The sequence below is a fragment of the Oryzias melastigma genome, linkage group LG13 (assembly GCF_002922805.2).
Source record: "Oryzias melastigma strain HK-1 linkage group LG13, ASM292280v2, whole genome shotgun sequence".
NCBI lineage: Eukaryota > Metazoa > Chordata > Actinopteri > Beloniformes > Adrianichthyidae > Oryzias > Oryzias melastigma.
Window position 1 is genome coordinate 31,897,880 of NC_050524.1, and position 12,754 is coordinate 31,910,633.

Sequence of the window (12,754 nt, forward strand, 5' to 3'; positions counted from 1 at the left end):
TACGTCTTCGTTTTCCTCCACTGAGTTGTGGAGGCGGGGGTTGCTCTGGCCCAACAGTCCCTCCCACAACTCAGGGGCAAGTTTCTAATGAACAACCATACGACCGCTCTGCAAAAACTATGTTCTAAAAAAATGGAAGGTTTTTAGATTTGGGCTAAAAAAAAATCAGAATTAATGCTTAAAAGGGTTACAAAACAGGACAATTGAAGGCTGACTCCACACTTGGCCCAGATTTGAAAAATGCAAAAAAGGGGGCGGGGATAAGGGAGGTGGACTGCGTGGGGGAGTTGTGGTCTGGTGCTGTGATTGACCCTCCAACATGAGGTGAGCTTTAACTGTTTGTCAAGTGTTCAAAGATGGGCGGGGCTTTTATACTGGAGCTGCAGAGCACGATGATGTGAAACGACATTGGGACTTACTCCAGGTGACCAATCACAAAATTCAACTGTAATATCTTGTCTCAACCTGTAGGAGGCAGCACACAGACGGATTTAGACCAACATTTCAGGAATTGAACAAGTTTATTTTGAATTGTCAAAAATTTGGCAAGGACCAACAGACAGCACTTTTAAAGTCCCATTTATAGAGGTCAACACGGAAGAAAAAAAAAATCTACTTTTTGGTAACCGTTTATAAGATTATTGGAGTGGGAATTCAAAGGATGTTTGAAATTTTCATTGTGACTTTTTTTTTTTTTTTCATAAATCCAAAAATTCTCATCTTCCATTGCCATGCACCGTTGCCATTAACCGCTCCAAAAATATTGAGACTCCAAAGTGACTTTAGGGATACTAGACTCCTAGTATTACAATTAGACATCAAGCTTCTTTTGTGTAGAGTTTAAGGGAACACAAATTCCTTTGTTTCAGATGACAGTCAAGAAGTACTGTGACGACCTGAATAAATGACCTGCTTGTTATGGGGTATGTCTATCTGAATAAGAGTTGGTATAGAAAAACATGATAGAAGCTTTATATCTTCTTTGTGTTGTTGAGACATAATAAAATATATTCTTTCTTTTTCTTCTCTTATTTCGTGACTTTACAGTAGGTTCTGTCAAAGCCTGGCAGGCTTACAATTACAAACATTCACTACATAATATAGCCTTCTTGTGATTTTTTTTTATTATTATTATTAGATCTCTTAGCTGTCACACAAGTCTCTTGTATAAGTTTATAGCTCTTGTTGCAGAACTTGATCTTATTTTATTTTATGCAAACATGTTCTTTATAGTCACATACAGCGGTCTAACAATAGCAGCTTCTCATTTTGCTGCTTTTATCTAAATGTGATTTCTTAAAAAAAGTGCTTCTGCAATTTCATTAAAAAGGTTGCAATCATCCAAAATTTTAATTTTTTTTTTTCATTGTTGACAGACAAGGCCTTTTGTGTGACAGGAAGTCTGCTCCGAGGGGTTAACATGCATGGTGAATGAATTCCAGCCAAGTGATGACACATGACAGACACCAACCGGGAAACTGAGATGCTCAAATTGATTGTTTTATAATGCAGATTATTAATGATGGCAAAATTTTGTGAAAATAGGGAGAGCAAGAACCTTTATTTGAAATGGGGCGATAAGAATAGTTTTTTTTAACAATTGTTTGGATAACAGAAGTTTTTTTTTTGTCCTTACAATTCATAGAAGCAGTTCTGGATCACTGTCTTTCTGTCAATTTTATTGAGAATTATGATCACAGGTGATATAATAGGTCTCTTAAGCTCTGAGAAAATGAGTTTCCTCTCTCCCGTGTCTTTTAAAGATTATGCGCCCTGTAGGTTTGACAGCCTTTGTGCCTTTTTCAAGACCGCAAAACATCCCTTTTTTTTGTCTGTCTGCATCAATATAACACACACTCTTAGAAAAGGTGATTCACACATTTTATTAAATCAGCAATTGTTTAACATTGCATTTTAACAGGATACAATGAACAGGATGACTTCATTTCAATTGATGTCAGATATATCTAAAAATATTTCTCAAATGTAATCCAGGATAAGGTTTATCCTACAAAATCAAAGTTTATAAGCCTTGTACATATAAATTAATTTCCCCGTCTACCCGATTTACCCTTACTGCTCAACCTTGAAGCGCATAAGCTCCATTGTTATTCTTTGCCCCCTCTCATCATGTTCTTACACAAAATGCAAATCTGTTATCCTCTGGTTTGGCCGCAGTGGGGTTGTTTTTCTGTGTAGCTGTTAGTCGCACTGATGAAAAGACCACCTGTCATCCACGGGCCTTTTGATTAGATTAGGAGGTAAGAGAGAGATTAAATTGATATGAAGTAGACTCAAACCCTAATGCAATGCTTACTGTGTCATTACAAAAGCCATGCTCTAGAGACTATTGGCATTGTTGTCTGTCATAAGTATGCAGAGATTTAGTCCTATATCAGTCATAATTCATATACCAATGATAACAGGGACATGGAGGGTAATTCCTTCAAGTATAGCTGAAAAATAAATGTTCACTATACTGTTGAGTGCAACATTTTTATCGTTTAAGGGGATCTTATTTTAATTTCGTATCTGGGATGAATGGTACATACTCTTTATCTAAACACCACATTATACTATCCTGTATCCGTCTTATGATCCCTGAAGTAAAGATGCAAGTCTCCAAAATCAAACTGTAAAGCTACGTAAACACCAGGCATGTGACGCACATTCTAGAACATGTGTATACCCCACAGAGTTCACACTGGACAAGCTGGGAGGGGCTTCTTCTTCTTCTTTTACTGTTGTTTACTTTTACATGCCCGCCACCTGCAGTTGAAAGAAGTTTCTTCCCCTGCATTTAGTCCTCCAAATGGAGAGTTATGGAGAAGAAGTGTCTTCAAATTTGGATGTCACTCTCACTCGATGATGTCATCAATAGCTGCCAGTCAGCTGTGTTAACAGGAAGCAACTAACGCTCAGAAATACATAACAACATTGGATTTAAGACTTTAAAAAGGTCATGCTAAAACAAAAAGTCATTGCTTACATTTAAATGTAAACTTTTATGCCTCAGAGCGCAACCACGACGCGGAACACCCTCTCTGCAGAGGTCTCTGCATCCCTCCAACAAATGTTAGTCCGTAAAAGAACCATTTTGGACAAATGTCTCTATAATTGGAGGGGTTATATAAATCCCCCCAGGCACAGTGATTCTCCTGCTCCTTTCCGTACATTTTTCTGCATATAAAAACTCAATCACACTTTCAGCAATCTTGGTATCAAAATGTTCAGCTTGTCTGGGACATTACTGCTTGAATTTTTGGTATTCATGAACTTTAAAGTTGTTGAAATATTGAGCAAATCAAACTCTATAGGAAATAAATGAGAAAGTCAAATTGTTATGTAGAATAGCAACAAGCCTTTAAATACATGATAGTATCCTGTTTAAATATAATTCAACGATTCACTACCTTCCAGAAAGAGTTACAAAATACATAGATTTCCTTTATTTAGTGCCAGTTATTCCTGACCAGTGTCACGTCAAACTACAATGCACTGTGGGAAACGGGTCCTGAAAGTTCTTGTAGTTCGGTGTGAAATAACCGGCGCTAAATGAAGGAAATCTGTGTATTTTTTTTACTCTTTCTGGAAGGTAGTTAATCACTGTTGAAAAAAAAAACAAGATTCAAAATCATCTGTGGTTATGTGTGTTATTGTTGTATTTAAGATGAACTTTCATTTCTATTTTATCTGTTTATTTGGGACAGTGCACATCAAATGAATCCCGCTGCTATTTTTTGTATCTGTTTTACTCTGAAAGATGATAATAAAACATAAAAGACAACAGCACAGATCATTCTGGAGTGGCATATTAAAATTCAACCGAATGGTAAGGACAACCCCCAACTCCTTGTTCTCGTACAGTCTCGTCGTTCACCTTCATCTCAGGTGCCTTTCTCCGCCCCCTCCTGCAGCAGCTTAGTCTCACCGACCATGCAGGCGAGGTGCTGGGTGACCTCAAACACACCTACAGTATTTTCTGGCTGCGCTGACTTAGGAAGGCGTCTTGAACCCGCCCTTTTCCCGCGATACTTCGTGACAGCGCACATTTGACGTCGGTGACAGAAACTAAGCAGCATACACCGCGCTTCAGGCGATCTTTGCAGTGCCGGGGTCGCCTTGGCCGTCTCAAACACGCTTAATGACTAAAGCATTCACACTAGCATTATTGCAGGTAATGCAACTTTTCTAGTTATTAATTTATTTTCTATTATCAAATTGTTGGCACTTCTGTTAATTAAAGTGGATGCTCCTAAATCTAAACACTTAATTTATCAAAGTTCAACCTGGTTTAACTTTCAATGGCATATTTTGTAGAGTCTAAAAAAAGTCATAAAAACTTGAGTAGTTAGGCATAAATGGGAGAGTTTTGAACACAGAAGCCTAAAACATGCATTTACATGGACTTTTATTGGAAATTGCAGAGGGAACGAAGCTTAAGATTATTGGAACGAAGCATTTTGCAGAGAGGAGATCAAAAAAGGAGTTGTTGGGGGAATCACAAATTTACACAAAGAAATCTGTTAAAAAGGTGACGTAAGATTAACAATCTGTGGTTTTTGTCGTGAAAATAATCAGAGCGCTGAATTATACAATTATTAGGTTATTTATGAAATTCTGTCTTTTTCTTTAACAGGACTCTGCAGTAAAGTATAAGACAGTATGTTTCTTGCCAGTTTTGGGTCAAGAATAATTATCCACACTGCAGTAAATGGATGATAAAATGACCAGAGAGAACTTGCCAAATTTCAAACCAGTTGAATGCTGTTGGAGCAGGATGGGGGCACTTAAGCAAATGTTCCAAACCCCAAATCAAGCACTGTAGTGAAAAGGGATGGACCAACATTTATGAGACACTGGAAACAAATACCTTAGGTTGTTAAAAGTTGTTTTAACAACTTCTTTTGCTCTGATCTAACAGTTAAAGTTAATAAAAGTAAAAGAAAAGAAAAAGTTTGATGTGTTTTTTCTTCTCTTTCTTCGAGTCTATCTATCCTACATTCATTTTTAACCACTGTCACCTCTCATGTCACCCTTAATTCCCCCCCTGAAAATATGACAGATACTAACATGTGTTCTGGAAATGTAACATCAAGGTGCCTTCCGTGGATTTAATTACTGCATCTGTGGATTAACAACTTAATGTAGTGGGACTCAGAATAATGAGCAGTGGAACCACTGTGACCTGGAAAGTAGCAACAAAGCTGAATAATTGTATGGTTAAAACACCATTATGTAAAAATAAGACATGCTTCCAGCTGCTAACAAGGTACTTATTTTGACAGGTTATTTTTGGTCAGACTAACAAGTTTCTGCTTTTGAAGTCGGAGGCGTGTTTGTTGACAGGGGCAACAAGGATTGTGGCATGTTTACAAGTGGATGCAATTGTTAGACAGTGAGCAAAACAGTTTAAATGGATTCACTCACAACTGTTATTTCACTTTATACCACAAATTTGAGTCTCGGTGGGATACACCGGGACTCAAGATGCAATGTTTGGTTGTTTGTATGTTGTTTTCTTTTGTTCAGAGGACATAGGTCATCTCATGGTAATACCAAGACAGCAGCATTGTGTTGGTTCAAAGAACTCATACACGTTGTAAAAAATTGCTCCTTTTTGCCGTGACTCCATCTTACCCAATTTATAGAAGCACAGACGGAAGAATGGAAGAAAAAAGATTTGTAGACAAGCAAAAAGACTGTAGCTATGAATATTTACCCTTACGGGTAAATGCAGAAACTGTTTGGAAGCTACATACAGAAGAAGCTGTTTTTTTCAGTCAGTGGAGTATTTAGCTTTCAGACCCATCGCACAGCTCTTTGACAAGCAGGCGGCTGGCATGCAACCAAAAACTTTTCATAGCTATTGGAATTATCAACACACTTGATGTGAGGCGTACTGCCTTTAGCCTTGTCAACAGCCATCCAAGGCAGTATTTATGACAGATAGAGGAGTTATATTCTTTTGCTAAACCAAATATTTGGACTATTAGATTCTAAGGCTATATATCTGTGTTATAGGTGTCTAATAATGACTGTCAAAGGACGCCGCGCAAGAATTAAGCTGCTTTTTATACCCTTTGATGAAAGTCACAAAAGAATGTTATTTCAATTTTTAAAATTAGATATAGTATCAGTTACAATATGTTGGGTGATTTGGTAAGTTTTTACACACAATAATGTCATTTTAAGACGCAAAAATACTGACAGGCGTAATTAGGAAATACGGCACCTTATTTAGCCGCTGTTTCAAATTTGATCCACGGATTATTAATATGTTGTAGCTATTATAAAGATTTAGCAACACATTTTTAATCTTCTTAGTACCTCAAGTAGTCATTTCAAGTTGGACAAAGTTCACAATTTGTTTTTAAGGAACGTTTTGATTATGCAAATTACATAGGGGTCTCAGAAATGCATTTATCAAATATGATTCAAATAGTTTTTCAGGGTTAAAACATGCATATGCTTTAATTATATCAACTCTTATATGAAAGAAATACACAGTTAGTGGTTAATTGACTTTATTTCTTTGAGTCCTGCTTTTTACTTCTATTTTTGCTGAATTTTGTGGGTGAGTTTTTCACTGTTAAGACACACCAAGTTTCATTTGTTAATCAACCACATCTGTTTTCTATTAGTCAATTAGCCCTCATTGCATTTTACTTTCTGGACTTTAGTCAGATCCTTCGCTTTAAAGTCTTTTTGCTAAATCCTGGTTCAAGTTTTTCCTTTTTCATTTCAAAATGTTTTATGTTGTCTTGTTTTTCTTGTTTTATATATTTCTATAATGACCTTCCTGCTCATGAGTCCGTCTCCATTTGCACCCTCTTGTCAACCACCACTTTTCTCTCTGGTTTATACATTTTTGAAGTTCCCTTTTACCTGGAGTATTGTAAGGAGTAGGATGGCTTGAAATGGATCAATTTGGAGGAAATAAAAATGCAAACATTCTGTTTACTTGCGTGTTACACCAGTGTCATGAGGGAAAAAAAAACATTTAATTTTTATTTAAAGGGGCCATACCATGAAAAACCAACATTTTGAGCTCTCAAGTTTATTATACTGTTCATTCCTCCCTATAAAGAACCTCAAAGCGGTATTATGATCCATTCACCCATTTCTGCGTAATCTTCTAAAAACTACTACAGTACTAGCCCCTCCCATACCCATGAGAACAAGCGGATCCTCATATGCTGATGTCACAGATTGAGAACAGCCCCTTTTAGAAAGAGTGTGCTCGGACAGAACCTCCCCCCGTTTAACTCCAACACCCAATTTCTCCACAGAGCTAGTGGTGATCATCAAAAAAAAACGTTCATTTTAGTTGCACAATAACACATATCTTCCAATTGTGTCCTGTCTTCAATAAATTCTAGCTCAAACAGGTGTTCAATAATTCAGTTACTTCAGTTTGTTAGTTTAGTAAAGAATCACCTTTGGATGCTTTGGGAGCAATTCGCTGTTGCAGGGCTTTGATAGCATTTAGTAGATTTTAATAGCCTAGCTACTAAAGGCAGATATATGCTATGTTTATTTTCATGGGAGAAACGCAGACACAAAGCCGGCTCTAGGATGACATCATGAAATGGGCGGCACTCAAACACAGCAGCAGGCGGAGCCTCAGGAATCGAGTCATTTTACTTGCAGCTAGGAAAAAACTCACGAAAATAAATAATATTTCATAAAAAAATTAGATTTTTAGTGTTCCAAAGATAATACATGACCATATATATGGACGTTGTTTACTCTGAAAGGCTTAAGTAAATCATACTATGGCCTGCTTAACCAAAACAATATATAGTCCCACTCTAATCAATTTATAATCTATTTTCAAAACATTACCGTTGTCTTTTATTTATGATTTTGCAGGTTTTTTTTTTTTTAATGAATATATATTAGAGCTGTCAGGCGATTAAAATTTTTAATCGCGATTAATCGCATTTCCAGAGTTAACTCGCGATTAATCGCAAATTTACATGTGGCCTTTTTATAAGGAAAAAAAATGTGTGGTTCGTGGAATTCAGTAGTTCTACATTAATTATGAAAACAAGAATGACAAAATTAATAGTTTTCATCAGAAATACTTTATTTTGTAACATTGTATTGAGATAAACTTTCTTAACAATAAAAGGCTGTAACATAAAATGCCTAACAAAAGCCCAAGTGCAAGTGAAGGGCATTTTAAATTCAAAACTTCAATCAACGTTCAGTAAAATAAAATTAAAAACATCAAAAATAAAATTTCCATAACACTTTCATGTTCATTTTTTGTCAGGACCAAATCTTTTCCTCCTCTGCTGAACTACAGTAATAAATGAAATAGAGATTTATCATTTCCAATGAACTTTTGTTTTTTAAAACATTAAAGACTGAGAAAAGCGGGATACTCTGTGGATAGTTTGACAGTCTGTTACTGCCGCCACGTTCTCTGGCTGCAGCTCAATGGGGAGTTCACGTGGTGAATATGCCGGCAGACAGACCGCTATGCTGGGGCTGGATCAAGCTTAAACCTCCAGAACATTTAAAACGTCCCCCGGTGAGCTTGCTGTCCGGAACGTCCGCAGCTCTCGGGACGCGGCGCCGGACGCGAGCCGGTACCACCAGACGTGGTACTGGACGCGAACCGGAGCCGAGTTAGAGTGCAGGAGCTCTCCAGGTCCTAGCGCCGGCCGGCTTTAGCTCGCAGCTCGTGGTCTAGTGAGAGCAGCCGATGAGTTGGAGGGCGGGACGCCCGCGCGTGCGGTATGGAAAGGCACGTATGAGAAAGTCCGCGATTAATGCGTCAAAAAAAATGTCGGCGTCAAGCACACGTCAGATTAATGCGTTTTTAACGCGACAAATCTGACAGCCCTAATATATATACATATATAACTACAAATAAATGACATATTAGCTCTTAAATTTAATAAAATCTCAATCACAGATTTTTTTTTCAATTTAGATAGATTTTTATTGCGCTGATCTTCCAGCTGCATGGCAGGATGCCTGAGGGCATTAATACATCTTAACACGTTAATTTAATTTTGAATAATTGCGTTTAATGCGTGAAGTTTATATATATATATATATATATAGGATATAGTTTCTGCTTAATGGCAGTTCATTAGAAATTAGCCTCTGTGTTGTGGACGGAGCTATTGCAGGGAGTAAGCCTACTTCTATTTCCCATCATCCATCTTTTTACAGACTCTCACATTAGCTCACAGTCCCTTACAAACGGCTAGCAATATCAAAGCTATCCAGCCGTACAGTTTTAAGCCAGATGCCTGCTAAGACAAGGAAAACAAAGACGAACATGGATCTATCTACCTTAAATGGAATGGAGCAGAGCAAGGAGCTTGTAGCACCACGTCAAACCTTTTTAAACAATATTTGTTTTTTTTCTGCTCCTGATTAGAAATAATTTGAATAAAGAAATACTCAAATAAGCAATTTTGTTTTTAATCTGTATATATTTTCTCTATTAAAATGATACAAAAAAGTTTTAAAAATATAATTTTCTTTGAAGTGGGTATTTTATAACAAAGTATAGTTTATTTGTACTCTGACAAATGTTCAGTATCAGTAGTGCATTTTTGAAGCCTGGTGTCTCAAATCGTAGTTACTGAGTATGCATGTGGTTAACCCCAATACAAGCAGAACGTTAATAACAGTATTGTCTTAAATGCTAATGTGATCTTTATTCAGCCAAAGGGAATCCAAAAATGTGGCACCATCCAGAGATCAGCCCCCACACCCCCCTTAAAAAGAGGCTAAGGTCTTAACACAGAGAAGAAGGGGTGGGGAGAGGCAGGGAAAAAAAACTTTTTGTTGATGTGTGCGTTTTATGTCGCTTTAGAGGTCTCAGTCCTATTCTCATTCTAATTGAGCTGCTCCCTCTCTGTTTCTCCCATGGCAGCTCCCGTTCCCAGAGTGAGGACCCGAGCCTGGCAGCTTCGCTCCCAGCCTCAGCCACCCAGACAGAGAGGATGTGAGGGAGGGAGTGATGGAAGGAGGAGTCTGGAGCTCCATCCCCTGACTCCGTGTGTGGGAGAGCGAGAGAGAAAGGGAAAAGGAGGTAGGGCGGGGGGGCCAAGTGAGGGCTGGAGACAGTGGGAATGGATGGGCAATGAGAGCCCGTGCGAGCGAGCGAGAGAGGAAGAGGGAGCGCGTGTATTCCAGGAGTCAGCAGCGGGGACACAGAAAGTCTTCAAGCTCACATCATCAAGATAGCGCGGCGGGCAGAGCAGACTGAAGAGTAGCGCACACAGAGGGAAGGAAGAATTAGCAGAAGAGGAGAAAGCCCTCCACTGGTAAAAGGAGACTCCACTCAGTGACTGTAGTATCGTCCTACCAGCAGCACAGAAGATCCCTGTCTCATCTTGTGCTTTTCTTTGTGCCTGCCAACTTCAATTTCACACTCGCCTACTGTTTTCCGTAGGTTTTGCCCTCTCCGCTCGTCAGTCATGATCCCTTGGGTCCTTCTGATCCTGTGGATCTCCGGACATGGTAAGTTTTCCAGATGAAGTTGCTGATTTGTCACATCTCGCGTGCTTGTGATTGACTTGCTGGCTGAGAGATCATCTTTTATTGCTGCCCTATGTGCGCTTAAACTGCTTTTCTTGTGTGCACTGGGATGCCGGATGCAAAGGAAAAACACGCAATTTGAGAATGATGGGGGCTGAGGCGCTACGGAGAGTTACAGCTCCCACTTTAGTTTGTCATAGCTATCAGACCAGACAAGTTAAATACTTCTTATGTGGGCTTAGTATTCCTGTCACACATACACACCCGAACAAAACCCTATAACCCCATTCCGGTTCAGTCAAGCATTCATTCCTGAGTCACATTGTTTTGAACTGACAGCCTGCCCCCTCGAAGTCAAACTACAAGGAGTCAGATTAGAATAATGAGAGGCGAAACAAAAAGTTCATTATCCGTAGGAATCTTGGCATCTTTTACTATTTGCTGTTATTTTTATCAATGTTTTCCTAGTGAGTCTGTTTGGAAATGGAATCAGGATGAATTAGTTGTTTGCCCAGATTGCCACCAGGTGGTTGTCTTTGGAAAACAATCGATGTGGGTAAAGTCGAACAGAACTCTACCCCTGCGGTGTCAGGATGTGATGTGCCGGAGCTTTAATCAGACTGTTGGTCAGTTCGCAGCGTCAGAATGGCTCACATGCAGCGAGCGCCCCGGCTTATTGCTGCGCAGGGTCAGGGTCACTGACAAAGCCGCCTCCTCTTTTCAAAGTTTGACCCTGTCAGTCTGGACTACATTGTAAGGAGCGCCGGGAATGAATGAATGGCCCCCATGTATGCATGTTTTCACTGTGTAGCCTTTTCCCAGAGGGGAATTAGACCCACAGGAAACGCTCAAATCGGAGATTTCAGTTTGGTGTAATTGAAGCTCAGAGTCAGTAAGACGCTGCAAAAACAATGAATAAAACTTCATAAAGCAGATTTTTTTCTTTGTGTCTCACGGTTCTACATCTTGACTTATACTGAAGATCATGGAAGAGCGATCCGTGATTGCATCGCCATTTCTTTCTCAAATATTAGAATGAATCAGATTGACGATAACTTTGACTGTCGAAGTTTCTTGATCTCCGTCTTTAGTTTATTTCCTTCCCATTTTGCTTCCTTCAAAACTTTGTATGTTGACACAAGCTGCTGAAGTGAACCCAGTGAGAGGACAGCTTGCAGGAAGTGTTCCCTCTTTTGTTTGTGACGGTAGAGAACAGTTATGGTACATCCCGCGCTGTGCTGCAGATGATGCCGCTCTGAATGTCTCTGCTTTTGCTGTATTCTCTGATTTCACTGTCGAGTCTTTCGGTGCCATCTGTGCTTACTGTGTTGCAGAAATACATAATCAGTCAGTCTGCCTGCTTCCACTCTGCTAAGCCTCCAACTTTTGCATCCACACCTCATTTCTTGCTCTGAAGTTGCCTACATGTCCATTTCTGTGCATTTTCATTTTCTGCAAGCCTAGTGCAAATAGTATAGTCGCAGTAATGTTAGATGGTAAAACTGCCGCCTTAATTTATTGACATAAACATTTTGCTTTGGGCTATTATCCTTAATAAATCCCATTTTCATTAGCATATTATCACAGGTTCAGCTCCGGCTCTGCAAACAACTAACATCATATCTCATTTAGAACAAAGTGGAAGTGAGGCGCAAGCATAACTGCATTGAAATAGGATTTCTGCACATTTCAGCAGAGTCTGTTATTACCATAATATAAAATACTGCTTCCCTCTACCAGGTAAACAGCAGATAACAACCCACCTCCTCACTTGCATGCCCCTTGGGAGAAAGAAGTGCTTCCCTAAAGCTTCCTGTTGTACGAAATACGGCTCTGTTTATGTGCCGAACCAGTGTCAGCAGAAAGCTGCGGAAAACAATCCGGTTTTTATGAACGGAGGGGAACGAGGAGCTGTGGTCATGGCAATCATATTCCGAGATTCAGCTATCCTGAGAGACTGTACGGAGAGGGAAAATCTGAGAAGCCGAGCTGCGTTTCGCTTTTGACTTTGAGAGAGAAAACGGCCCAAAACGACCAAGGAAAACACAAGTCAATGGCTGGAATAGGTGTAGTGAGCTTTTCATCCTAAGCGTTCCGTTAGCAGATCTGGGACACCTTTCCTTCATGCTGTCACTTCAACCAGTGACAGATGACACGGCGCTCGTCAGAAGACCAGGGAGACAGATCTCAAAGAACACATTAATCTCAGACCAAACTTGTCAAGGACAGCTTCCATCTCTCA

At 39.3% G+C, this 12,754-nt stretch overlaps 2 protein-coding genes across 10 annotated transcripts in view; both read left to right on the forward strand.

Moving 5' to 3' along the window:
- Nucleotides 1–12,754, forward strand: part of LOC112149246 (GRIP and coiled-coil domain-containing protein 2-like) — a 523,867-nt gene that overhangs the window by 223,546 nt on the left and 287,567 nt on the right. The window lies entirely within an intron of this gene.
- Nucleotides 9,971–12,754, forward strand: part of kirrel3b (kirre like nephrin family adhesion molecule 3b) — a 216,365-nt gene continuing 213,581 nt past the window's right edge. For all 9 annotated transcript variants that reach the window (XM_024276839.2, XM_024276840.2, XM_024276844.2 and 6 more), the window contains exons 1-2: nt 9,971–10,298; nt 10,427–10,494. In XM_024276839.2, the coding sequence (XP_024132607.1) occupies nt 10,452–10,494 (43 nt within the window). In that variant the 5' untranslated portion in view covers nt 9,971–10,298; nt 10,427–10,451. The remainder of the gene's footprint in view (nt 10,299–10,426; nt 10,495–12,754) is intronic.